The sequence below is a fragment of the Poecilia mexicana genome, unplaced genomic scaffold (assembly GCF_051168715.1).
Source record: "Poecilia mexicana isolate PSO_F unplaced genomic scaffold, ASM5116871v1 scaffold_13, whole genome shotgun sequence".
Taxonomy (NCBI): domain Eukaryota; kingdom Metazoa; phylum Chordata; class Actinopteri; order Cyprinodontiformes; family Poeciliidae; genus Poecilia; species Poecilia mexicana.
In genome coordinates, this window is record NW_028263382.1 from 6,665,516 (window position 1) to 6,692,825 (window position 27,310).

The 27,310-nt window shown below is 42.3% G+C and overlaps 2 protein-coding genes across 4 annotated transcripts in view; one reads left to right on the forward strand and one right to left on the reverse strand.

Annotated features, from left to right (window-relative positions):
- The first annotated feature begins 351 nt into the window (after positions 1 to 351).
- Positions 352 to 27,150, forward strand: LOC106922818 (calpain-9). Of its 2 annotated transcripts, none has more exons than XM_088011605.1 (20): positions 352 to 665; positions 3,900 to 3,969; positions 6,503 to 6,621; positions 7,162 to 7,295; positions 7,440 to 7,611; positions 7,851 to 7,922; positions 8,090 to 8,181; positions 8,809 to 8,883; positions 9,307 to 9,467; positions 9,821 to 9,969; positions 10,612 to 10,814; positions 11,277 to 11,322; positions 12,599 to 12,673; positions 13,369 to 13,429; positions 13,512 to 13,576; positions 18,174 to 18,242; positions 18,374 to 18,452; positions 19,350 to 19,466; positions 19,809 to 19,867; positions 25,495 to 27,150. In XM_088011605.1, exons 1-20 carry the CDS (start codon positions 414 to 416, stop codon positions 25,657 to 25,659), a joined length of 2,235 nt encoding a protein of 744 aa, XP_087867731.1. In that variant the 5' UTR covers positions 352 to 413; the 3' UTR covers positions 25,660 to 27,150. The 2 variants fall into 2 exon arrangements, with proteins under 2 accessions (XP_087867731.1, XP_014851017.2); XM_014995531.2 differs by lacking the exon at positions 25,495 to 27,150 and adding an exon at positions 21,245 to 21,910 and having other exon boundaries at positions 358 to 665.
- The window catches only part of actn4 (actinin, alpha 4), a 63,406-nt gene continuing 58,692 nt past the window's right edge, over positions 22,597 to 27,310 (reverse strand). For both annotated transcript variants that reach the window (XM_014995526.2, XM_014995527.2), the window contains exons 20-22: positions 26,557 to 26,637; positions 24,259 to 24,417; positions 22,597 to 23,681 (exon numbers count right to left, since the gene is read on the reverse strand). In XM_014995526.2, the coding sequence (XP_014851012.1) occupies positions 23,523 to 23,681; positions 24,259 to 24,417; positions 26,557 to 26,637 (399 nt within the window). In that variant the 3' untranslated portion in view covers positions 22,597 to 23,522. The remainder of the gene's footprint in view (positions 23,682 to 24,258; positions 24,418 to 26,556; positions 26,638 to 27,310) is intronic.

Consider the following 27,310-nt stretch of genomic DNA (forward strand, 5'->3'; position numbering starts at 1 on the left):
AAGTTAGTTTTGTCTTATTTCAGGTGTGCTGAGGTATTTGCACTATAAACTAGACCAAAAATACTTTAGATTTTGTTTTTGCAGTGTTGTTTTTTTTTTTTACGGTAAAGATCTTAACATGCTTTCATTCTTAGTCTGAAAGATAAAATCTTTTCTTTAGTTAATTTTTATGACTTGATGGTTTAAAGTAAAGCTGTTTAAATGGAAAGAAGCTTTAATATGACAGAATAGTAATAAAGCTTGATTAAAAATAAAGATCAGAGACTCCGATTAGGTTAAATCAGCAGTTTTCTAATCTTGACATGCAGGCGCCACACCTTAGTTATTAGGTGTGCGGTTTGTTCTGGGTGGGCGGGGCCTGCGGGAGTTCATTACCTGCCTGCGGAGCTCAGGTGAGAACAGCGCGGCTCAGCATGTTCAAGTCCCGCAGTCTGTCCTCTGAAAGCTCGCTCCCTCCGCCGGACAGCGACGATGCGGACTCGCAGTGCTCCGACGACCTGATGGGCTCCCAGTCCCGCCTGTGGCTGATGAACATGGGGGCCTTGGGGATCCCGCTGGAGGGCGGGGAGGTGGACACGGTGGGCCGCGACGGGCTGTGCGTGGACTACCACTTCCCGGTGGGACAGCTGGAGATGGAGGCCGGAGTCAGATGGATGCGACCGAAGGTAAAAACAACAACACGAGATTCAGGGCCAAAAAAACGAGTAAAAGCAGTTCAACCTCCACGTATTTTTACTCAGGTAAAAGTAAAAAGTAGCAAGAAATTAGCAGTAAAAATGTATTTGGTAAAAAAAAGTTTGCTGAAGTACTGAGTAACTGATCAAATTATCAATAATTTATAAATTACATCATCAGACAGACCAATATATAAAATTAAATGGAAATTTAAGTATTTTAAGAACCAAAATGACAATAATTTATATAATAAAAATCAGGAAAAGAAAATGTTTCCGAATCAGTAAAAGTAAAAAGTACAGCGTAGTAAAAATACTCCTAAAAGTACAAATGTTCAAAGCAGTGAGTGTAACTGAGTAAATGTAAGTAGTTCCTACCCAACTCTGCAAAGTGTTGGTTTCCATTGCTGCACAGCCGGCCTGAGGGATAAGCAAGCTGAGCTACTTGGATCCAAAATAAGGTGATTATTTACCAGTTAGGTTTAAAAAATAAAAATTCTGCTGTTTTTTTATTAAACCAATTGAGCTTTTTAATATAATATTAGAAACATCTTAAAGGGGCAGTATGATGTGTTTTCTAGGCACATTTTACGACTTTATAGCACAAGCAAGTAACTATGTTACCTTAAATTGCTATAAGACTGCTAAATATAAAAATATGACTTAAAAGAAATTTTACTTCCTGATTTAACGCCTGGGTTTCTGTCTCTTTAAGAAGCTCTTCCTCTTTCTGAAGCTCTGCCTTCAGGAAGTAATAAAAAAAAAAACTACAGATGTTTTATTATTAAAATCTGAATTAATTTTAGTTTCAGTTGAGCTTTGAAATCAAAAAATTAGAGAAACAAAAGTTCAGGGAGAGAAAAGTTGGTTGGATCAGTCAAGCAGCAACTGAAACATGAAACACAAAAACCTCCAATAAAATGTCTGTAAAGAGGAGTATTAATGCTGTTCACTGTAGGCATAAACTTCTCCATAGGAAGGAAATCTTCGACTGATCTGAGCGAGATGCTCCAGAGTCATTCAGACAGATTACAGGCAGATTCAGGGTTAAAAGTTTAGCCAGAAGCAAACAACCTGCCTAACCAGGCTGTAAAACTGAACTTTTAGCCTCCTTATTCCAGCACTTACAGCAGGAAGCAGTGAAACAATAATACAGGTTTTGTGAAAAATGTGGATTTGATATGCAGCTGGAGGCAATGTCTGAGTTTTACCTGGGAAGGTGAGTCAGGTAAAAAGAAAAAGGGAGTCCAAACAGCGACCTGGAGTTCTGCAGGGAATAAATCACAGTTGACATGAAGGAGAAAAACACACAAAGCTGAACACAAAGAGTGTTTTCAGCAGTGCAGCTCAAACAACCTGTTGATCTCATTTCTCACATTTCAGCAACAAGGCAGATCAGAATGATCCCAACATAAAAACATAAAACAGCAACCAGTTATGAAACGAGCAACAAAAATATCAAAATCATCAAACAAAAATATAGCAAACATATTGATCAACGTTCCATCAGTGAGCCAAAGGCAACTGAATGGGTTTTTAGCCTCGATTCAGAGGAACTCAGTGTTTCAGCTGATTTGCAGTTTTCTGAAAGTTTGTTTCAGATTTGTGGTGCTGAATGCTGCTTCTCCATATCTGGTTCTGGGGATGCCGAGCAGAACCAGAACCAGAACCAGAACCACTCTGATGAAGTATGACTTAGGATCTCACTATCATGTGACAGCTACCGCATTATTATGAGATCTCATGAACTAGTCATATTTAGCTATAATTATGACTAGCTAATTATTAACCATAGCTAATTATTAGCTAGAAGCTAGTCATAGTTAATTATGACTAGCTAAGTCATAATTATGGCTAATTAGCTCATTTTGACTAATCGAGCTACAAGCCAAGTCATTTAACTGTATTTATGACTGAACTTGTCATTGTTTTGACTTGATCATATTTATGGCTTTTGGTCATTTTTATGTCTTAGCTATTAGCTGATTATTACAATAGATGAATAAATAATTATTATAATAACTAGACGCTCTAGCTAAGCCGTAATTATAAGATAAAAGCTTGTTATTTTTTCATCAGTGGCGGAAATGGACTCACATTATGTGGCTGCGACAGTTAATCACTTTGCCAACATTGGGATGAAACATTAAACAGATAACAGAGCTGGAAGCCAGGAGTTCTCCGTCCACACCTACAGATCCTGATGCAAAGCAAACACGGAGCTCTGTGGGGTTTGGAGCAGCTGCTCTTTAAACATTAGCTGCTGGATGAACAAACCGGTCTGGTGAAACGTGTGAAGAACATCCTGCTCTGGCTCGCAGCCATCAGTTGGCTCAGGCCCTTCGGTGTTTCTGACTGGAGGACCTTCAGGGTGTTAATTACTTCCTCAATGATGGACGCTGGCAGGCGGGCAGTGAGGATTCAACTGTTTGGTGTCGCTGAAACGTGAGCGACACGAACCGAGCCGGTTCCAGCGTGTAGGCGGTAATTACTGGATGTTCTGGCGAGCAGAAACGGGTCTGTCACAAAGTATTAGGAAACCTGAAACAGATTTCACTGTTGCCTTGTAGCAAGAGCACTGCAAAAAAAAAAAGATCAACTGATCTAAACATGAATCGTTTAATATTTAAAAAATACATAATCAGATGGACCAAAATGTAAAGTGGAAATTTTGGTATTTTAAAGACAAAAATGAAAAATAATTAATTTGTATAAGAAACAAAAATCAGGCAAAAATAAATGTTTCCAAATCAGTTTCTTCCATTAAAAACTTCAGAAATTTTAACAGAAACTGCAGGAGTGAGTCTGTGTCTGCTGAGTTTTTGGTTAAAACAAGTTTGTTTTTCATTCAGTGAGAAATTTTGCTCAAGAGAAGAAATACTTCATAATAAAATTACTAATTTGATTAGTTACTCAGTACTTGAGTAAACCTCTTACCAAAAACTTTTTTAGTCTTGGGTAATTTCTTGGACAGCTGCTTTTCACTTTTGCTTGAATAAAAATATGTTGAAGTAGTGCTGCTCTTGCCCGTGCAGCAATGCTGTCTTGCAGCAGCCATCTTATGCAAAGCATTGAGCCGCCGGCAGCCGATTCATTAAAGTTCCTGATTCTTGGAAACAGCTGCGTTTCTGCAGAATAATAACCAGGAACTGGATGTTGTGCCAGCTCTGAACTGACCCTGATCTTTTTCTTTCTCTCCTTCTCTGAACTTCATGGCGTCTCCAGGAGCTTTTTTCTTCGCCCAAGTTCATCGTGGACGGAGCTTCACGGCTCGACATCTGCCAGGGGAAACTCGGTGAGAGACCTTCTGTCTTCCAGCCTGACATGATGCAGAGCTGCAAAACAGAACCTGGATGAATTAATGCTCATTTCTGTCAATACTGGGATTTTAACGGACTTGAAATATTTATTTCCAAGGTGGAATGAAAATACACCGATATGGATTGATTAACAGCTTTGGGTGAAAAAGTTAAAATTATTCATTCATTCACCAATTTAGACAGGATGAAAATATAATACACATCTAAGATTTCACCAGATGAAGTTTAAGACTTTTAAAGACTTTTTAAGGTCATTCTGATTGGATTAAACATGTACCAACATCGTCCAGCTGAAATAAATTTGCACTTGTCAAAATATCACATTTTCTCAGGAGGCCATTTTTAAGTAATGTAATGGTAATAATGCAAGAACACATTCTCAACAATAAACTTTCAATTCTGAAGTTTATGTAAACAAAATAATCCTTCAAAAATGGCAAAACACAAGACTGAAGATTTTTATCCTCCAGTTTTTGGTAGAAAAAAACGATAAATCATACAAATGAAAATTATTGAGTTTGTTTTCATTTATCATGCGATCAATTGATTTATTGATTATTGTGACTGGCCTATTTGCACTTACCCATGATTGATTAAAAAGAGCTAGCTATTTAGCTAGCATGGGTATGTTAGCAGCTAGTTAGCGGTAGCCTCAACTGCTTTGAGTCTCAGAATGCATTGAATTTTTCCTGACAAAATTCCCACGACAAAAACAAAATACAATGAATATACATGATTAAACATTATAATAGTTTAATGTCTCAAACTTTTAAAAATAAATTTAAGACATTTTTTGGGCCTTAGCTTTGGATACTTGAATGTAAGAGTTTTTAAGGTGTGACTGAAGGTGTGACTGAGCGTGTTTGAGGCTCCTGTCAGTCATGAAGGAGCCTCCAACTGAAGGAGCCTCCAGCTGAAGGAGCCTCCAGGTGAAGGACCCTCCAGTTGAAGGAGCCTCCAGCTGAAGGAGCCTCCAGTTGAAGGAGCCTCCAACTGAAGGAGCCTCCAGTTGAAGGAGCCTCCAACTGAAGGAGCCTCCAGTTGAAGGAGCCTCCAACTGAAGGAGCCTCCAGTTGAAGGAGCCTCCAGTTGAAGGAGCCTCCAGTTGAAGGAGCCTCCAGTTGAAGGAGCCTCCAGGTGAAGGAGCCTCCAGTTGAAGGAGCCTCCAACTGAAGGAGCCTCCAACTGAAGGAGCCTCCAACTGAAGGAGCCTCCAGCTGAAGGAGCCTCCAGTTGAAGGAGCCTCCAGGTGAAGGAGCCTCCAGTTGAAGGAGCCTCTAGCTGAAGGAGCCTCCAGTTGAAGGAGCCTCCAACTGAAGGAGCCTCCAGGTGAAGGAGCCTCCAGGTGAAGGAGCCTCCAGGTGAAGGAGCCTCCAGTTGAAGGAGCCTCCAACTGAAGGAGCCTCCAGTTGAAGGAGCCTCCAACTGAAGGAGCCTCCAGCTGAAGGAGCCTCCAGGTGAAGGAGCCTCCAGCTGAAGGAGCCTCCAGTTGAAGGAGCCTCCAACTGAAGGAGCCTCCAACTGAAGGAGCCTCCAGCTGAAGGAGCCTCCAGTTGAAGGAGCCTCCAGGTGAAGGAGCCTCCAGTTGAAGGAGCCTCCAGTTGAAGGAGCCTCCAGGTGAAGGAGCCTCCAGCTGAAGGAGCCTCCAGTTGAAGGAGCCTCCAGGTGAAGGAGCCTCCAGTTGAAGGAGCCTCCAGCTGAAGGAGCCTCCAGGTGAAGGAGCCTCCAGTTGAAGGAGCCTCCAACTGAAGGAGCCTCCAACTGAAGGAGCCTCCAGCTGAAGGAGCCTCCAGTTGAAGGAGCCTCCAGGTGAAGGAGCCTCCAGTTGAAGGAGCCTCCAGTTGAAGGAGCCTCCAGGTGAAGGAGCCTCCAGGTGAAGGAGCCTCCAGTTGAAGGAGCCTCCAGCTGAAGGAGCCTCCAGCTGAAGGAGCCTCCAACTGAAGGAGCCTCCAGTTGAAGGAGCCTCCAACTGAAGGAGCCTCCAGGTGAAGGAGCCTCCAGGTGAAGGAGCCTCCAGGTGAAGGAGCCTCCAGGTGAAGGAGCCTCCAGTTGAAGGAGCCTCCAGTTGAAGGAGCCTCCAACTGAAGGAGCCTCCAGGTGAAGGAGCCTCCAGGTGAAGGAGCCTCCAGGTGAAGGAGCCTCCAGTTGAAGGAGCCTCCAGCTGAAGGAGCCTCCAGTTGAAGGAGCCTCCAGTTGAAGGAGCCTCCAACTGAAGGAGCCTCCAACTGAAGGAGCCTCCAACTGAAGGAGCCTCCAGTTGAAGGAGCCTCCAACTGAAGGAGCCTCCAGGTGAAGGAGCCTCCAGTTGAAGGAGCCTCCAACTGAAGGAGCCTCCAGGTGAAGGAGCCTCCAGTTGAAGGAGCCTCCAACTGAAGGAGCCTCCAGCTGAAGGAGCCTCCAGGTGAAGGAGCCTCCAGCTGAAGGAGCCTCCAGTTGAAGGAGCCTCCAGTTGAAGGAGCCTCCAGGTGAAGGAGCCTCCAGTTTAACGTCCCGGTGTTTCCTCTGCAGCTGACTGCTGGGTGCTTTCTGCCATAGCATCTCTGGCGAATCACCCTGAACTCCTCAAGAAGGTCGTTCCTCTCAATCAGAGCTTCCAGGACGGCTACAACGGCAGGTTCTTCTTCAGAGTACGTATCTGGTAAAGAAGAGGCAGCCAGGGTTTATTTATTTCACAATGTGTTCAGAGTTCAGAGTTTTAAGGTCTCTGGTTTCATTTAAATCCCAGTTGAAGTTTATTCCAGACATTTGTTCCAGTTATAGTAGCAAACAAACCAATGAGAGTTCCCCAGAAGGATTTGTGTGAAGATTTTCAAAATAAAATGTAAAATTACAGAATTTGTTTTGTTTTGTCGTTGGCTTACCATCCAGAATCCACTTGTTGTGCAGGAGGCTCTACTAATGCTTTTCAAAGATGTGAGGTTGCATAATTGTGCATCTGTTTTTAGACATTTTCATGTGCGATTGTAAAAGTTGAGTTGGTTGGTGTGGCCAGCAGCAGTTTATTTGGATTTAAAGTGACAGAGACCCTAAAACGGATCCCTCTGAAAGCAGATCCAGACTGAGATCCTATAGATCTCATTAGCTATGAGATTAATGTTTTGCTTAGCTAACCTGTTCCAGGAGCCGTAACAGGTCCCCCTTAAGGGTTTTTGTAACTCTGTGTGTAGTTCTGGCAGTATGGGCAGTGGGAGGAGGTGAGGATTGACGACTTGCTGCCAACATTAAACAACAAGCTGATCTACCTCAGCTCCCCCGAAAAGCACGAGTTCTGGAGCTCTCTGCTGGAAAAGGCCTACGCAAAGTAAGTAGGGCAGAAATAAATACATTTAGGAAAACTGTTTGACTTATTTCTGTTTTTAATCAGGCTTCTGGTTGTGGATGGTTCTGAAAGTTAATTTTATGAAATGAAATCCCTGAGCTGCTGACGTCTGTTTGGTTGAGTCAGGCTGAAAGGCGGCTACAGAGCGCTAGAACTGGGTCACCCTCATGAGGCCATGGTGGACATGACCGGCGGAGTGACCGAGGTCTTCAGCCTCCCCTTGGTGTCCAAAGACCTGCCGGAGCTCCTCAGGAGCCTGCTGGCCAAAGGAGCGCTCATCAACTGTGCCAACGGCAAGGTACGCAGGCGCAGGAGGTTCACCTGGTGGAGACTAACGTCAAACATTTCCACCAGGGAAATGAGAAGCAAATGCTTTTAGCAACATTCCACACCTCTAACCAAATTGTTTAAACATATATTGATCTGATTTAATGTCAAACAATAAAAGGTTACGTGTGTATTTGTGTGATATGTGTTGAAATTTGTTTTGAGGTGTTAATGTTGCCTCATTCCTTTCTGACGGCCGCTTCGCCTCAGGGTGAGCTGGAAAAGAAGAACGAGATGGGAATCATGTACCGACATGCCTACTCCCTGACGGCGGTGGAGAAGGTAACGCTCACTGAGCAAACACAAACGAGGGATTATCTCAGATTATACTCATGTGGCAAGAAGCACTGAGGTGTTTACTGAGAACAAAGTAAGAACAGAACAGGGTTCTTACTAAATGATCTTCTGCTACCACAAAGAAACAATATTTAATTATCTCCCTCCACCAGGTGAAAACAACTGATGGGTTCAAAGATTTGGTGCGAATCCTTAATCCATGGGGCCACACGGAGTGGGAAGGGGCCTGGAGCGACTACGACGGGTCGGTGCAACATTTACTAGCATTTTTATTTTAACATTAGGGTCTTTAATGAAACATAAAACGTTTTTATTAGTGGTGCGACATGATTCATAAGATCTGTAATAGGCAGCTCCCACAAGACCAGGCTGGAAGAAAGTTTCCCTGGAAATGCGCCATCTTGGTAGGCAACCAGTAAACAGCATGAACCCATTTTGCTGAGAATTATTGAATCAGCAGACATGTTAGCTTCAGGATTCATTTAATTTGTTGTTTCTGTTGTCTTATTTATTTTGGATATTTAAATTGTCTTCCAGTTAAATGTTCATTGGAATTTAAAGTTTACTGATCTGTAGGAAAGTATTCTTGCATTATTATTCCATTACATTACTTGAAAATGGTTTCAAAACAACATCATCATTTATCGCAATAAATTTAACGTCCAGGAAAATTTGTTTTCATGACAGGACTATGACAGTCCTCATTTGTTCTGTAAATGTAACGGCGGCCATCATGGACCCGTCTCCAGAAATGAAGGTTTTGTTCCTGGAATCTGAGTTTTTCTGTTTCTCTTGGCCTCTTCATCGCTGAGCGGCCTTCCGGCCCGTAGGAGCTGCTTCAGCTGGATGTCTGAATGTGTTTCTGTTCTAGGAATGAGTGGACGAAGGTTAGCGCTGAGGAGCAGAAACGACTGGGACGGGTCCGGCAGGAGGACGGGGAGTTCTGGTGAGTTTCTGCTTCATGAAACGCCCGGAAGCTCGTCAAAACATCTCAGATTTCCAGATTTAATCTGCTTTTTTCTCACTTTTTTAAAAATTTTGTTATAAAGAAAGAAATTAGAAATGATAGGAAATAGTTTGAAATAGCGTCTTAAATATCACTGAGTTGAACAACGGAGTATTAGCAGGGGTGAAAGTAAGGGGGTACGGAGGGGTACTGCGTACCCCCAAAAGATTTAGCGGGGTACGCAGTACCCTCAAGAAAATGGCGCAGCTGTCTGCTGTAAAGAATCAGCGGGCGCACGCAGCCGTGAGTGTGTCCGCTAACTAGCCGCTGAATGACTAATAGATGGACTGGATCTTTGGTCTGGTTGGAGGCAGCGGTGTGGGCGAATGGACTTCTTGCTCTGACCGTTTGTGCCGCTGTCAGGATGTCGGTGTCGGACTTCCACCTGAACTTTGACACGATGGAGGTGTGTCACCTGACGGAGGCGCAGAGCGCACCCGGCTCTGACGTGTCGCCGTGGAAATGCGTCATGCATCATGGAGCCTGGATGCCGAACATCACAGCTGGAGGACCTCCTGGAAGCAGTGAGACAGTTTAACATTTACAGTCATTTATGATCCAGGATGAGGAAAACCTCAGAGCAGTTTGACGACTTTACATGAACAAATCAGTTTACAGTAAAGTGGAAGGAAAATTATACATGTTATTTAAATGTTTATGTTATTAAGAAAAGTAAATTGGGTTGAGTTGGGGGGCGTGGCCAGCAGCTGATTTGGATTTAAAGAAACAGAATCATAAAAAAACTCCTACAGAAGAGCTAATAAGAAAACTACTTTGATCCTCAGGAATATAAACTCTGTTTGCCTGTTGACTTCAGATCATGGCGGTGTGTGTGTGTGTGTGTGTGTGTGTGTGTGTGTGTGTGTGTGTTTTCCAGACTTCTTCTGGCAGAATCCCCAGTTCCTTTTGGTTCTGTCGGAGGTGGACAGAAACAGCCAAAATGGCTGTTCCTTCATTGTGGCCCTCATGCAGAAATATCAGAGACGCCGAGGCATTAATCTCACTGTGGGCCTGCATATATACCAGGTACACACACACAGACACACACACACACACACACACACACACACACACACACACACACACACACACACACACACACAGAGCCAGATATGGTCCTGAAGTCAGGTATCGATGCATTTAATGACCCAACTTGAGAACAAAATTCTAGGATAAGGAGGACTTGCACTGCAAAACCACAAAATATTACCAAGCATTTTTCTCTAGATTCTAGTGCAAAAATACTTGTGTTTTGTGTTTTTGCAGTGTGCTCCAAGTATTTTGGTTTAGTTTTTTGTGCAAATATTTGAGTTAACTTAAAACTAACTTACAAGTAACTTTTTAGCAAGAAATAGGAGCCTGTGTTGAGTAAATAATTCCTTAATATTGAGAAAAAATTCCAGTTCAGGCAGATTATTTCACTCCTAAAATGGAGAAGAAATGAAATAATGTCAGTTTTTGTTTTGTGGGTTTTACAGTGTGGAGCTGTTTTACCTTCCAGCTTCTGTTAGTGAAGGATCAGGAGATGCCGTGATGTTTACATCGTCTCTGTAGTGATCACGTTAGCTGAAATGCTTCCTGCTAGCTGATCTGGTTTTAACGTTTATTCCGGTTCGATTTGCCAACATTCATTTAAAAACTTGTAATAAAACATGTTTGTGTCTCCAGGCTCATCCTCAGAACACCTTCCTGTCAGCAGAGGATCTGCGGAGAGGCTTCCTCTTCTGCACGAGCTACTCGACGCGGCGGGAGGTCGTCCTCCGCACCTCGCTCCCTCCGGGTCGCTACATCATCATCCCCTCGACCTCTGAACCCAACCAGCAGGGGGAGTTCCTGCTCAGGGTGCTGACGGAGCCGGGCAGCCACGCCACGTCGGTTTCTGTCGTTTACCTTTTCGTTGTAGTTTTATTTCATTTGTTTGATTAATTCAGTTAGTTTTAGTCTTTGCTAGTTGTTATTAGTTAAATATTGTTTTAGTTCAGTTTTTAGAGTGTGCTTGCTGGTTTTATTAGTTAAATATAGGTCAGTTTTTATTAGTTATTGGAATAGCTTTCATTTTTTCAATACTTTGACCTTTTTTTCAAACTATGTAAAAAAAGTATTGTTTTAAATGATTTTTAAAAATCATTAAAAAGAGAGAACAATTATTCATCTGCCTCATAAATAATATAAAAATATTCAAAATTATGTTTTTTTTACTCTTAACTTTAATGATTTTAAATCATTTTGATTCATTATGTCCTGAAGTGTAAAGCCAGAGAACTGAATGAGGTTTACTTTCTTTTCCCCCTGACTGTGTGTTTTATTTGCTGTTTTGAATGTTTTTGTTTCAGTCCGGCTCACAAACCGACGCCGCTCGACGTTTTGTCGAGGAGAGAGGTAACGCAAAGTTTTCATTTCTCCCAAATCAGAGTTAGGATCGCGTCCTGTGATGTAAAACAGACTCAAAAGGTTTTTCAGCTTTTAAAACATTTACTAACATTTAAACTAATTATTTATAAAAGAAAATCTGTAAGAACCAGAATCTGATTCCTCTTTGGAGCCTGCAGTTCCTATGTGAGCCAGAGGTGGCGCCAAACCCTGAAGCAAACCGTCAAATCAGGGTTTTTGTTTTTTGTAGTTTGGTACGAAAAGCTTGTTAAAAATAATCGCAGGCCAAAAGAATATTTAATTTTTTAGAACTAAAATTACAAAAAATATATAATTGATTTGTACATCAGCTCAAAAATAAACAAAGGAAGTATTTTAATTAAACAAAGAAATTAGGCAGTTCTTATGAATAATTTTGAATCCAAACCTTAAAAATCAATTAAAATTTTGTCTCTTTATAATAAAGGCATTAAGTTTTGGAGTAAAAAAATATAAATTCATGATGGACATTTTCAGCAATAAGACAAGAAAATGGATCACTGTTTAAATCAGGGGTCCCCAAGCTACGGCCCGCGGGCCGGATCCGGCCCGCCACGTCATTTGGTCCGGCCCCTGAGCAATGCCGGATCCGGCCCGCCACGTCATTTGGTCCGACCCCTGAACAATGCCGGATCTGGCCCGCCTCCTCATACCAGAGAGCATTGAGTGTTTTTTTTCATATATTGTATTTTCTGGTTTATATGTGGATTTTTCTTCAACCACCAGGGGGCTCTTGAGCAGATGTGAAACTAACTTTCCCTCAATGGAATATATACTAGTCAGTCCCAGTCACCGTTTCACTCACGGTTTTTCCATTTGCATTCTGGGTAAAAATCTATCTAAAAGCGCGAATGTGTCGTCGCGCCCACCCCCCTCTCCGCCCCGCTCGACAGTTTCAAAGACAGAACAGCCCCCCCCCTCCCCGAAAAAGAATTTTCTAAGGTTTCTTTCTCCAAAAACTAAGACCGGCCCCCAACCAGAGAAAGGAACAGCTATGTGGCCCTCGCAGGAAAAAGTTTGGGGACCCCTGGTTTAAATGTTTAATAAATTAGCTAAGAGCAGATTTAGTTGCACTAAAGTCTTCCTTTGAGTAAAAGTTTCTGATATAAATGTCCCGTTTTATTTCCCTGAGTGGAGCCAGGAAAACGTCCCGCTTCCTTCCTGCTGCGGATGTTTGAGCCGATTTATTTATTCTGTGCCGTTTGGACAGAAGTGGCTGATTGAAGGTCTGTGATTTTCCCTGCAGCACTCGTTTCCTCACCAGGCCGCGCTGCCGTCGGACGCAGCCATCAGAAAGCTTTTCCACAGGCACAGCAACCAGGTGAGGCCCGACGTTCACCACAGGTTCTGGTTCTGGATGGGAACTGGGAAACCGCAGACTGGAAGGAGGCTGGAGAAGTTCTGATGCTTTAAAATGATCCAGGTTCAATCAGTTGTTTTCAAGGCCTGGAAAGTGTTTAATATTCAAACAGAACAGCTCTGTAATAAAATGTAACGTTTGATTAAAAGGCCAGATGAGGACAGTCAGTTTTAATAAAATATAATAATAATGATGATGAAACTGTTTTTTAAAATCAAAGCAGACTAAACTTTTCTTGTTTTATGTCAGTCATAATTGCCACAATTATTTATTTTTGCTAAATGCCAGAAAATTTAGCAAGAAGGAACGGTCTAGTCAAAGTCTGAAAACAATTCCTCTATAGTTTTTAATGACAGTGAAACAGCCTGTTGTTAAAAACAGGTTGTTTCACTTTCCCAACCTTAATAAAAAAGGTTCATACTGGTAAAATCCTGGAAAATGCTTGAATTTCCTGTAGGTGTTTTCAAGGTTGGGAAAGTTTTTGATTTCTTCATGAAGTCCTTGAAAGTTCTTGATGTTCAAACTGCACAGTCTGGAAATTAAGTTCAATCTAGTGTTTGATTAAAAGCTTAAATTTGGAAAATATTTACATTTGTAACCAGACATCCTTGAAAATCCTTTAAAAGTTTTGAATTGTTCCTTGTGTTCTTCTCCAGGAGGGTTTGTGTAAACCTGTGCGGCTGCAGCGGCTGCTGACTGAGGCGCTGCAGGGCGGAGGTTCGTTTCTCTCCATGTTTCCTCTCAAACCGCCACATTTCACCGGCTCTCTGGCTAAAATGGCCGCCTGTGGTGTGTTCAGTGTTGGCAGGAAGTGAGCAGTACCTTTCTCTGGAGCACTGCAAGAGCCTGGTAGTCCTGATGGACGTATCCTCACAGAACCCGCCGGGACGCTTCGGCTCAAACGGACCCACACCGGTTCCTACATAAACAAAATGTTTGTTAAAGAGAAAATATAAAAACAGGAAGCTGCTAAACTGCTTCCTCTGCAGTTCCACTTTGAGCCAGAGGTGGTGCCAAATCCCAGTATGTTAAAATCGGTCATCAGGAAACTGTGATGCTAACAGTCTTTTTCTAATTTGGTACAAAAAGCTTGTTAAAAATACTCAGGCCAAAAAATTACATTATGTTTGAAAACTAAAATTAAAAAAATATATTCTGGATTTATGTATATATATATATATATATATATGTATATATATAAAAAATTCCCTTCTCACCCTCCGCGGGTGGTCTCTCTCTCTTTCATCCTCTGAGCTCGGGTCCTCTACCAGAGGCCTGGGAGCTTCAGGTTCTCCTCCAGTATCTTGGCTGTGCCTAGAACTGCACATTTCTGGACTGAGATGTCTGATGTTGTTCCTGGGATCTGTTTGAGCCACTGCTCCAGTTTGGGGGTGACTGCCCCGAGGGCCCCGATGACCACAGGCACCACTGTGGTCTTCACCTTCCAGGCCTTCTCCAGTTCCTCTCTGAGGCCCTGGTATTTCTCCAGTTTCTCCTTTTTCCTGATGTTGTGGTCACTTGGTATTGCTACATCCACCACAACGGCTTTCCTCTGTTCTTTATCCACCATCACAATGTCCGGTTGGTTCGCCATTACCATCTTGTCTGTCTGGATCTGGAAGTCCTACAGGATCTTAGCTCGGTCATTCTCCACCACCTTTGGGGGTGTTCCCCATTTTGACCTCGGGGCTTCCAGTCCATATTCTGCACAGATGTTCCTATACACTATGCCCGCCACTTGGTTATGTCGTTCCAAATATATATATATATATATATATATATATATATATATATATATATATATATATATATATATATATATATATATATATATATATATATATATATATAATGGGCGAGAGACGAAAACATGGATCTGTTGGAATGCTACTACTCAAGTAACCCTAGTCAGAGGGGTTACATGCAAAGACTGAGGGTGGAATGGTTACTTCGACACCCACAGTCTACAATGACTGCCAAACAACTAGTAGCTCAGTGCTCCAACATCCGCAAACGGCAACTGCTATCACAACTTGAGATTGACGAGGTACAACACAAATGCTACGGCAAAAGGGAGGAGCCCAAAGGTAAGGTCAGGGGGGAGTTAACTACTCCCCACCCCGAGACTGGGTATGCAGCCCCAGTAATGAACGAACTATCAAAGCTGAACGAGACAGCAACTGACCTGAGAAAGAGAATCGTGGCCCGAATGAACACCAGGCAACCCCGACGCCAATTACAACGGCTGAGTGAAGTACCATCAGAAAGTCTCATTGAAGATGTGAATGCAGCATTGAGAACAATCCCTACCAACACCATAACAGAAACCAATGAGCTGATATACAACTCAGCATCAGTGATCCTTGAAATGCTCGGCTATAAGAGCAACCATGAGACCCAATATCCATCATGGAAAAGACGGTTAGAGGCTAAGATCAAGATAACAAGGAGGGAAGTGAGCCAGCTGTCAGAGCTCCTAAGGGGTGCAATGAAAAGACCAGTACCTAAGAAGTACAGCCAGATGCCCATACCTGAAGCACTCGAAACTGCCAAACAAAGGCTCCAAGCCTTGGCCAGCCGCCTAAAGAGATACACAAGAGAGAATGAAGCCAGGAGGATTAACCGGCTCTTCTCCACCCAACCAGCTAAAGTGTACTCTCAATGGCAGGGTAATAACAACAGAGCAGACCCACCAAGGCTGGAGACTGAACAATACTGGAAAGGCATATGGGAAAGGGAGGCGCCCCACAACAGCAATGCACAGTGGCTAACCTCTCTACGAGAGGACCACAGCAACCTCCCTGAACAAGCCCCGGTAACCATCACTGTGGCAGATGTCCAAGAAAGAGTCTCGGGTATGAAAAACTGGACAGCACCAGGGCCTGACATGATCCATGCCTACTGGCTAAAGAAACTCACTGCCCTCCATGAGCGACTGGCAGTTCAACTGAACCAGCTGCTACAGAATGGGACTCACCCTGAATGGCTAACTGAAGGGCGCACAATCCTGATCCAGAAGGATCCCTCAAAGGGTTCAGTCCCATCCAACTATCGGCCGATAACCTGTCTCTCTACAACATGGAAGCTCATGTCAGGCATCATAGCAGCTAAGATAAGCGGGCACATGGATAAATACATGAACACGGCACAGAAGGGCATCGGCATAAATAGCAGAGGAGCCAAACACCAACTCCTTGTAGACCACACAGTCACCCGAGACTGCAAAACCCGACACACCAACCTGTGCACCGCTTGGATTGATTACAAGAAAGCCTATGACTCAATGCCACACACTTGGATCATTGAATGCTTAGAGATGTACAACATCAATAGGACTCTAAGAGCCTTCATTGCAAACTCGATGGGGCTGTGGAAAACCACCCTTGAAGCCAACTGCAAACCACTTGCACAAGTGTCCATCAAATGTGGCATATACCAAGGAGATGCTCTGTCCCCACTGCTGTTCTGCATAGGCCTGAACCCCCTTAGCCAAATCATCAACAAGACTGGCTACGGATACCGACTCAAGAATGGGGCCACAATCAGTCACCTCCTCTACATGGATGACATCAAGCTGTACGCCAAGAACGAGCGAGACATCGACTCACTGATCCACACCACCAGGATCTACAGCACTGACATTGGGATGTCATTCGGACTAGAGAAGTGTGGCCGGATGGTTACAAAGAGAGGGAAGGTCATCCACACAGAAGGGGTCTCACTCCCAGAGGGAACAATAGCAGACATAGAGCACAGTTACAAGTACCTGGGAATACCACAAGCAAATGGCAACCTCGATGAGGTCACAAGGAAAGGAGCCACAGCCAAATACCTCCAACGAATAAGGCAAGTCCTGAGAAGCCAGCTCAATGGCAAGAACAAGATCCGTGCAATAAACAGCTATGCCTTACCAGTAATCAGATACCCTGCCGGAATAATTAGCTGGCCAATGGAAGAGATAAAGGCCACGGACGTTAAGACTCGGAAGCTACTAACCATGCATGGAGGGTTCCACCCCAAATCCAGCACCCTGAGACTGTACACAAGCCGTAAGGAAGGAGGCAGAGGACTAGTGAGTGTGAGAGCCACTGTCCAGGATGAAACATCCAAGATCCATAAATACATCAAGGACAAAGCCTCAATGGACGATGTGCTCAGCGAATGTCTCAGACAATGGGGAACAGAGGACGAGGTGCTGGAGGAACCATCATGGGAAGACAAGCCCCTACATGGGATGTACCACCGACAAATAACTGATGTGGCTGATATCAGGAAATCCTACCAATGGCTGGAGAAAGCTGGACTCAAGGACAGCACAGAGGCCCTCATCCTGGCCGCCCAGGAACAGGCACTAAACACCAGAGCAATAGAGGCTCAGATCTACCACACCAGACAAGACCCAAGGTGTAGGTTGTGCAAGGAGGCCTCTGAGACAGTCCAGCACATAACAGCAGGGTGCAAGATGCTGGCAGGGAAAGCATACATGGAACGACATAACCAAGTGGCGGGCATAGTGTACAGGAACATCTGTGCCGAATATGGACTGGAACCCCCGAGGTCAAAGTGGGGAACACCCCCAAAGGTGGTGGAGAATGACCGAGCTAAGATCCTGTGGGACTTCCAGATCCAAACAGACAAGATGGTAATGGCGAACCAACCGGACATTGTGGTGGTGGATAAAGAACAGAGGAAAGCCGTTGTGGTGGATGTAGCAATACCAAGTGACCACAACATCAGGAAAAAGGAGCATGAGAAACTGGAGAAATACCAGGGCCTCAGAGAGGAACTGGAGAAGGCCTGGAAGGTGAAGACCACAGTGGTGCCTGTGGTCATAGGGGCCCTCGGGGCAGTCACCCCCAAACTGGAGCAGTGGCTCAAACAGATCCCAGGAACAACATCAGACATCTCAGTCCAGAAATGTGCAGTTCTAGGCACAGCCAAGATACTGCGCAGAACCCTCAAGCTCCCAGGCCTCTGGTAGAGTACCCGAGCTCAGAGGATGAAAGAGACCACCCGCGGAGGGTGAGAAGGGAATTTTTTTTTTTATATATATATATATATATATATATATAAATATATATATATATATATATATATATATATATATATATATATATATATATATATATATAAATATATATATATATATATATATATATATATATATATATATATATATATAAATATATATATACATATATATATATATATATATATATATATATATATATATATATATATATATATATATATATATAAAGCAGGCAATATTTGAATCAAACTTTAATTAAGCATATTAAAGGCTATTAGTAACATATGAATAATTTTCAACCCAAAACAGTCGGGATGTTTCAGTTGAATACTTTTAGCTTTTAGTTTTTACAGCGCGCGGACTCTGCGCTGCGTTCGAGGACAGTCGGGATGTTCCGGTTGCTTGCCTTGACCTCGCTGTTTTCTGCAGAGCCAAGGCAAAGCGAAGCTGAACTGGTCCGACTTCCAGCTGCTGTGGGACAAAATCAGGAAGTGGACGGTAACCATAGCAACACCGGCATCTCTGTCCCACGGCTGCAGATATTTTCATTCCTTCACAGGAAAACATGAAATGTTCTGGTTTTTCACTCGCTCTCTGCCCCTTTTCTATGTTGTTGTTTTTGTTTTTAGGATATCTTCCTGGTTTACGACACGAATAAAACTCATCACCTGGAGTACAAAGAGGTCGAACCGGCCCTGAAGGCAGCAGGTAGACAGCGCAGCAACGGAAACCACTAAAGTTTCTCATTATAAGGAGATATAAAACTGGTTTTGTGTTTAATTAAATCTGTTTCTATGGAGGTTATCTGGTCAGTTTTCTATCTGATAATAAAGTTTCTTGTTTTAACGAGAAACTTTTTCTTGTTTTAACAAAATGAGTTCAGTATCTATATATCATTTTAATGAGATAGAAACCTCGTTAAAACGAATAAATTCCTCATTTAAGGAGATATAAAACTTATTAAAAAGGCATAAAGAGATTTGCTACGACTCAAGCTGTTGCTGTTTTACTGTTACAACTTTTTATTTAACAGAGAAAATATTTTGATTTAAATGAAATGTAAATTTTGTTATGAAGAGTTTTTTTTAACATTGTTAAAATGTCATGAATGCTAATGCTAGTTAGCATAGCCACTGATGACGGTGGATAAATGGTTTTTCTGTAACGGTGAGTTGTTTCTCCAGCAGTAGCACATGTAGCAGCGAGTACATGAGGATGATTGACAGCGCTAAGCCCTACCTCTTGGCTCTGATTGGTTATTTTTGTTGCATTTCTTCAGGCAGCAGTTCAAGGAGGAGATTGATGTTGTCACAGATGATCTGTCTCAGGGTGACAGTTTAAACAAATATGTTAAAAAATATTTAATCAAAAAAAGCTCCATGCTGCAGCTTTAAGTTTTTAATCTAAAGTTTCAGCTTCGTTGTGTTTCTTGGTTTGTTTTTTCACAAAATCTTCCTCATTGTGATTTTCCCTCTGGCATTGTGGCATTTTGATAAAAATGAGATTAATCAGCTCTGGAGTTTTAGTTCGGAGCAACGAAGTCTCCAGTCGCCGCTCAGTAAACCAGAAGCCGCTGGTTTTTGCTGACCGCTGCGTCTGCTGCAGGCATCATGGTGAATGGTCTGGTGATGCAGCTGGTGGGACTGAGATACACGGAGAGCGACCTGACCATCAGCTACCCCGGCTTCCTGTTCCTGCTCATGAAGATGGAGAGCATGATCCGTAAGAGCGGCCAAGAAACGCAGACTGCTTCCTTCTTCTTCTGCTGACAAATTTCATGATGCAACCTGGAGCTAAAAGCAACATACTGGGATGGAAAACTCTGTTTCATTCCTTTAGTGTCTAGTGTCACTAATTCGCATCATACCTACATTTACTCAAATATGGGTGCAATGATCAAATTCATAATCTATAATTTAACACCTGGTCATCCAGTTCTGTATAAATCCATCAGAATTTCTGATTCATTTGTGGTTTTATTTCTAAATGAATATTTTTAATCATGATTTTCCCCAGAAAATGAGAACATTCAAACTTCATGATTGCTTCCTTCTTCTTCTTCAGACAAATTTCAAGTTCATGACGTAATGGGACTCGGAACCATAACAATCAGCTACACACAGGTAAGAACAGGAACTAATTAAAGCTTAAAATAACATAAAAGTTTTAACAGTTTTAGTAAAAACTGATGGGAAATCATCAGAAATTCCCAGGAAGAGTTACAGGGCCATTTCCAAACCATCTGAAGTTCATAATTATACAGGGAGAAAATAATTCTAAATTATTAGATTATTATTATTATAAAGTCAAAACAAAAACAATCCAGGGGCTTCATCTCAGGCTCTGCAGGAATCTGAAATGTTCAAGTTCAAGACGAGAAAACTGGAAAAAAAACTGAAATAAAAAATGTTTGACAGAAAATATAAAATAAAATAAATATCCTTCAGTGTCCCAGAGTGGGAAAGTTCAGGTGCAGGGCTGTATTTACAGGAACCGGGGCCCCTGGCTGGAGACAGATTAATCCACCACAGAAAACTCCTCCTAATGCAAATAATAAATTATGTAGTTTTATACATGAATTAATGCACAGCAGGTTTTATACGTCACCTGAGCATTAGCTTCTTATTTCAAATATTTATGTATTGTTTATATTCATAAAAATCCCAAAAATGTAATTAATTTGATGTAGAACTATGAGTTTTATATAAGATAGAATGCAAAATCTTGCAAAAAAATGTTTTAAATTCGTAAAGATTTTTAAGGTATTCGTAGAAAAGAAATCTTTTCTGCCCCAACAAATATTGACGCCCTGGGCTACTGCCTGCAGGAGCATATATATATATATATATATATATATATATATATATATATATATATATTAGAATAAGAGACCTTACTGTAAGGACAAATTTACAGCATGAGGAGAATAATGACGCAGTTATTAAAAAAATAGCAACATTAAAAAATATGCAGGTAATTTAGAGGAAATGGGTACAAAATGTTCAGAAATACACTGCAAAAACAACATTTTTGAAATAAGACTAAACTAAGTTATTACTGACTTTTCAGCAAGATATAGGAGCTTAAGACTGTAAATCCTTAATATTGATAACATTACTAGTTCTATTACTATCACTTACTGGAACATTTATTTTATAAATTAAATACCAGTGTAACAAGGATTTTTCATCAATATTAAGGATTTAACCTAAAAGGAGCTCCTGTATTTTGCTTAAAAAGTTACTTCAAAGTTTTGTCTTAATTCAAGTGAACTGAGACATTTAAACTAGAAACTAAAATACTTAGTAAGATTTTGTGTTTTTTCAGTGTAAATGAAAATGCTGACAGACACTACAGTATTTTATTTTATAGACTTTAGGTTTCAATGCCTTAATGATGTTAAAGTCTGAAAACCTTCCGATGTGCTCCAGCATGTTTTGAGTGATCTGATCTGACTTCCTGTTTGTCTCAACCATTTCCTGCTCTCTGATTGGTTCCAGTGGCTCTACATGACCTTGTACAGCTGAGGCAGACCCGCTGCGCCCGGATCCACTTTGTTTTGCTTCCTTTTCGTTTTTATTCTCCCACATTTGAACCTTTTATCACCATGATCAGAGCCTGCTTATTTGGGTCTCTTGAAGAAATTTAAAATTTCATTTATTACCCATTTAATCTACTTCTAAACGTTAAATGTTGAGTCTGGTGAAAATATTTCCTCAAATTCAGCTTTTACTGATTATTTTATTGTCTGTTTATTCCTCTGAAATTTATTTTACAACTGGATTTAAACATGAAGGAAAGTTTTCCAATTTAAAAATATAAATACAAAATATTTTAAGTCATTTACTCTAAATTTCCTCTAAAAAATACTTCATTCATCCTACAGAGAAACTAAATTCATTTGTTTGTAGATGCTAATAGTAAATAGGAAAAGTCTCCTGTAGCAGTCTGTATTGCAGCGTTTCAGATGAAGCCTCTGGCTGAAGATGCTCTATTATACGACAGTTTGTTGATGTTTTATTTTTGTTCCTAATGTTCATTTTATGATTAATCCTGATTTGCACCATCATCTCCAGAGGTTCGAGTCGTCCCAAAAAATATATTTTTTAACTGAAATCAAATATACCATGAACTAAAATAAAGCATGAAAAAAAAAAAAAAAAAAATATATATATATATATCCTTGTTAAAATGGCATCCATTTTGCCCTTTTGAAAAAAAACTTAGAAAATATTTAATCTATTCTTAGAAATGGAAACGGGATCAACATGAGTCTTAATTTGAAAACACTTCCTGTATTCAATTAAAATCAGATTTGGGTGCAACATGGTGGACTTTAGAGTGCAAGTAGATTCAGTTCTGGTTACCATGACGACAGAAGGAAACCGGAAAGCCTGGATTAGATTTTTTAGACTCAGTTTTGTCCCAATTTATTCTTGAATTGTGTCAGCTGGCCGTAAAAAATTGATCCAGCGACCGCAAATGGCTCCTGAACCCTACTTTGAACACCATTTGTTTTAGACTGTTGGGCCGCCAGTCCAAACAAACAGAAGGTATTTATATTCTTCTTCTTCAAGGATGGAAAAACTCAGAAGTTTGTTTGGTTGTTTGATGAACATTACATGTTTATTCCAGCAGGTGGCAGTGTGAACAAGATAAACCAACCAAAACAATGCATTAAAGGATTAAAAGTGTTAAAGGGTGATTTTTATCAGAACATTTTACCAACATGTTTTAAATGAACCTATAAAATCCAGATGCGACGTTTTGATTTTATTTCTCCATCCAGAGGAAAATAATTCCAGAGTTAAAACATTTAATTCCAGATTAAAGGAAGAGACGAGCCAAGGCGTTTTGTAAGGAAACCTTTTATGTGTGCTTTGTGAAAGTCATGTATCATTAGACAGAAGGCGTTGCAGTTTCCAGTACAGCAGATAAGGTTCGATATTAAAGAGTACAAAAAAAGGAAAAAAAAATCATTTCTTTTTTCAACTTAACAGGAAAAAAGAGGGAGGAAAACTTTTCCCCCCCGTTTGATCCGCCCCTCCGGCCGCCTCCCCCTCCTCCCTCGTTAGTGGCGGATGTTACTCCAATTACCCGAGCGAGAACTCGGTCAGAACATGATTGCATAGTTTCTGGTTTTTCTTAATTTGGTTGCGGTTTGACATGATGGGAGCGTTTAAATAAGTACACCCCTCCTCTGGGAAGGGAGGAGCGGGACGGAGGACGTCTTCTAGAAATCCAGGAAACTTCAGAGATAAATTTGAGTATTTGTTCGGATGGGCGAGCAGGAAGCCGGCCGATTCGCAGAGCCACTGGGGAACCCCCCGACCCCGCCGCCTGGAAATAAACAACCGGCTCTGGGAGGAGAGGAAGAGCCCCCCCCCCAGCATATATCTCTCTAGGATCTTATACACAGACCTTGCCAGCTGCTGTAGGAGACCCTGACCTTTGACCCCCCCCATCCCCGACCCCTCCCACCTGGCAAGAAGAAAAATTATAATAAAATAAACAAAATTAGCATAAGTATCAGATTAGCTTGTGTGATCCCCCCCCAGTCCAGAATGCTGCCCCCCCGCCCCAGTTTTACCCACAAAACAAAAACCAAACGGGGTGAACTCAGGAAGTGCTGCCCCTGGATGTGCCCGTTCTAAACCTTCAGGACCTCCGGTTGAATCAACAAGCCGCGGGTCGGACAAATATTCTGGGAATCAAACGGGCACATCCGGGGGCAGCCGACAGAACCCCTGGACCCCCCGGGCCGCGCCGCCTCCTCCTCTACAGGTCGCTCTCTCCGTACAGGGCCGTGGAGAACGACATGTAGTCCAGGGCGCCGGGGACGCCGTCGGGCCCCGCGTACGGCGCCATGCGAGCGATGCAGTACTCGGCCTGGTCCGGCGGCAGCTCCCTCCGCAGCTCGTCAGCCGTGATGAAGTTCTGATGGGAGAAAGACGAGAGCAGAGAGACTGAAGCGACTCGCGATGAACGGAGAGAAACAGAGAGCTGGAAATATCTAAACAACAACGGAGGGGGGGCCGACACGCCGGAGCGTTTGAAAGAAAAACACCTGCAGCATCGACGAATGAGCACAAAGATGCATAAAACCATCCTGTGGAGTGAATCTGTACAAACAGCATTTTGTTTGTGAAAAAACTAATTTGAAAATCTTCAGTTACTAGGTTAGTTGATTAAATCCATCATTGGATTCCAAAGGAAGTTAAACAAAAATTACAATAAAAAAAGATTTAAAAGCTGAATGAGTTGAAGGCAGCCTGATGCCATCTGACCCGTCTAAACTTTGGAGTCTCAAAAAGTGCAACGTTTAGCTTCATACTTCAGGTTTTCAATAAAAAAATCTATTTTAAAATACCAAAAGTGAGGCCATAGTGTCCTGAATGAGCTGCCAAACATTTATAGAATTATAAAATAAGACAGGACCAGGATGTGACAACAGGCCAGTCGTCCAGGGGTCAGTTCGTTTGGCGCCGGCGATCCGGACCCGTCCTCCACTCACCTTGTCTCCAGCCAGGATCTTGAAGGAGGCGATGACCTGGTCGGCTGTGTCCGTGTCGGTCGTTTCCCTGGACATGAAGTCGATGAAGGCCTGGAAGGTCACGAAGCCGGAGCTGTTGGGATCTACGATGCCCATGATGCGGTTGAACTCCCCGTCGCCCTGGCAACCGAGAGAGCAGCACAAGTTAACCGGGGCGAGGCGGCGGCGGCTCGGGTCGGACACAGAGGTTACTGACGGCAGGAAAACATCCAGAGAACTGGGTGTTTTATTTCCCAGCATGCATGAGGACGACGCCGTCTGATCGAAGGTTAACATAAGACGGAGACAGAAGACAAACATCTGGGGCGATTCATGCCGAGAAGACTGGACAAATGGACGAGGAGAGAAAACGAAGACGTGACGTTTACAGAAGTTCAGGCGTCTGCAGGTGAAGAGGAGGAAACTCTGAACTCAGTCCTGATGGATTCAATCAGTCCTGATGGATTCAATCAGTCCCGATGGATTCAATCAGTCCCGACCCGGAGTTCTAACAAAAAAAAAAAAAAAAACGCTCCGGCTGAAAATAACGATCATTTAAGCAACCGATTAATCGATTACTCTGGCGATTAATCGGTTACTCTGGCGATTAATCGGTTACTCTGACGATTAATCGGTTACTCTGACGATTAATCGGTTACTCTGGCAATTAATCAGTTACAAAGTTCTGCAGATTTTTCACTTTAATATAATATCAGAAATCCACTAAAACATTTAATTTTATTTATAATAATTTATTATTTATAATTAAATAAGGAAAACTTTTCATTGCCTAGAATGCAACAACATTCCTTTAGTGAACGCTAAAAAACAATGTGAAAAGCTCAGTTCTTTCTGCTTGGCTTCATACAGCGTAGGGCTGATTTGGTGATTAGTTTTGGATGAACTGATTAATAATTGATAGCAAAAAGTGATCAACAGGATCCTTTTCTTTTCTTTTTTTATTTTACAAAATTTTGAGCCAAACTTGCCACTTTCTGGGAGTTCTGAGAAACAATTAGACAAAAATGTTTCTTTTTTTATCTTGAATGCAAATGTATTTATTTTTATACAGTTTGGGCCTAATTACTGCTCTGAGTATGTTGTTCTTTCAACAAATAGCCTTCTAAAAAAAATTGTGTTCTCCAGTTAACGATTAATCGATGACTAAATTAGTTGATGATTAATCGTTTTAAGACGATCCTTCACTGCTTCGTCCAGGTGAGTTTTCGCCCTGCAGACGCCCTGAGGAACACCAGGAGGCAGCAGCAGTACCAGACTGTTTCCTGTAGAAATGAGCAGAGCCCGGAAATCATCCGACACCATCTGACCCGATCGCTTCTGCAGCCGCCGCAGCACAGCAAAGGTCGAAGGTCACGGAGATGAGGAAAGGACGGACAGAGATATAGAGAGGTGGAAGATGTGAAGATAAAAACCACAGACAGTTAACAGCTGCAGCGTAAAACAGAGACAGACAGAGCTACAGAGACCCCTGGTGGACAGACAGGAACATCACAGCTGCCCGATCGCCACGACGACGACCCAAAGACACCCGGATCGGCCGGGACCGGCGTGGCTGATCGCTGACCCGACTTCACCTCCAACTTAAATCTACAAACTGACTGTTTAAAATAATTTCTCCTCTTATGGTCTCTAAAATACGGAAGCCTTTTACTGCCAGAGATTGGAAGTAAATTCAAGAGCAACATGTCGTTACGAGAAACTTTCCAGTTTCAACAAGATTTAAAAACAAAAACCTGATTTCTCTCAATAAAACCAGAATATCTTCTCTTAAATAAGATGTAAAAATAAAATCTCTTGAGATTTTTAGACGTCGGGAGCAAACAGAATATATAAAACTCGTCTTGTATCAAGTTTTTTAACAATGTTTCAACATTTTAACATCGTCAAACTAATTTTGACAAGACTCTTGCATTTTAAGAAACTCGCCTTTAAACAACTTTCTCATTTGTATTAAAACGAAACTTTCTCGTCATGAAGAGATTCGACTCCTGAATTTATTTTCAGGCTCCAGCAGTTAAACGTTTCTGCACTAAAGGGATTAAAATCCGTCTTTATTCTGCATTTATTACAGTTTTTAGAGAAACAGCAAAGTAAAGCTCAGCCTTGACAGCTGATTTCAGGGTTGGAGGCGTGTCAGCGATGGCCGCCGAGCTCCCGCTTGGCGCCCACACGGACCCGGCGCCCGCACGGACCCGGCGCCCGCACGGACCCGGCGCCTTGCACGGACCCGGCGCCTTGCACGGACCCGGCTGCTCCTACCTGCTTGTCGTTCTCCACATCGTAGCCCAGACTGATCAGACAGGCCTTGAACTCCTCCGCCTTCAGGCCTCCGCTGTGATCCTGCGGTCAGCCAGGCAGCCGTCAGAGCAACGCATCATGAGGATGAAGGGATGGACGGATGATGGATGGACAGACAGACGGACATTGAAGGATGTTTAGACGACGTCAAAAACAAAAACACAGCAGACACGATGAATCTGATGACAGAGTGGCTGAAACACGGCGGAGTGATGGACGTTTCTCATCCTTATGATGCTTCCAGTTTAATAAAACCACAGAGAGGGACACAATGACACAACTGGCCTAGTTAAAGCAACTGAAAACAAACACTCTGCTGTCAAAATACGACTGGAAAATGGAGAGAAATACGAGTCATTCTAGAAAAATCTAAAGGAATATTATTTCCTGTTCTTTTTTTTATTAAAACTTCTGCTGTTAATCAAAGAGAAGCCAGCCCACAGCCTGACAGAGCCACCACCGTGCTTCATCAGTAGGTCTGAGGGGCTTGAATTTGATTTAATGTGAGTTACAGCATCATTTACTGAGACCAATAAAGTATTTTTTAAACTAAAATATTCATCCTTGGTTTCAGTTGATCCCAATTCCGATTTATCGCAGAAATCCGATTTTATTTTCTGTGGTCATCTAATGAAATCCGACAGAATCAGACTTCTGTGTAAATCAGACGGTTTGCAACTCTAAAGCAATGAGCAGAAGAAGAACGACGACATCC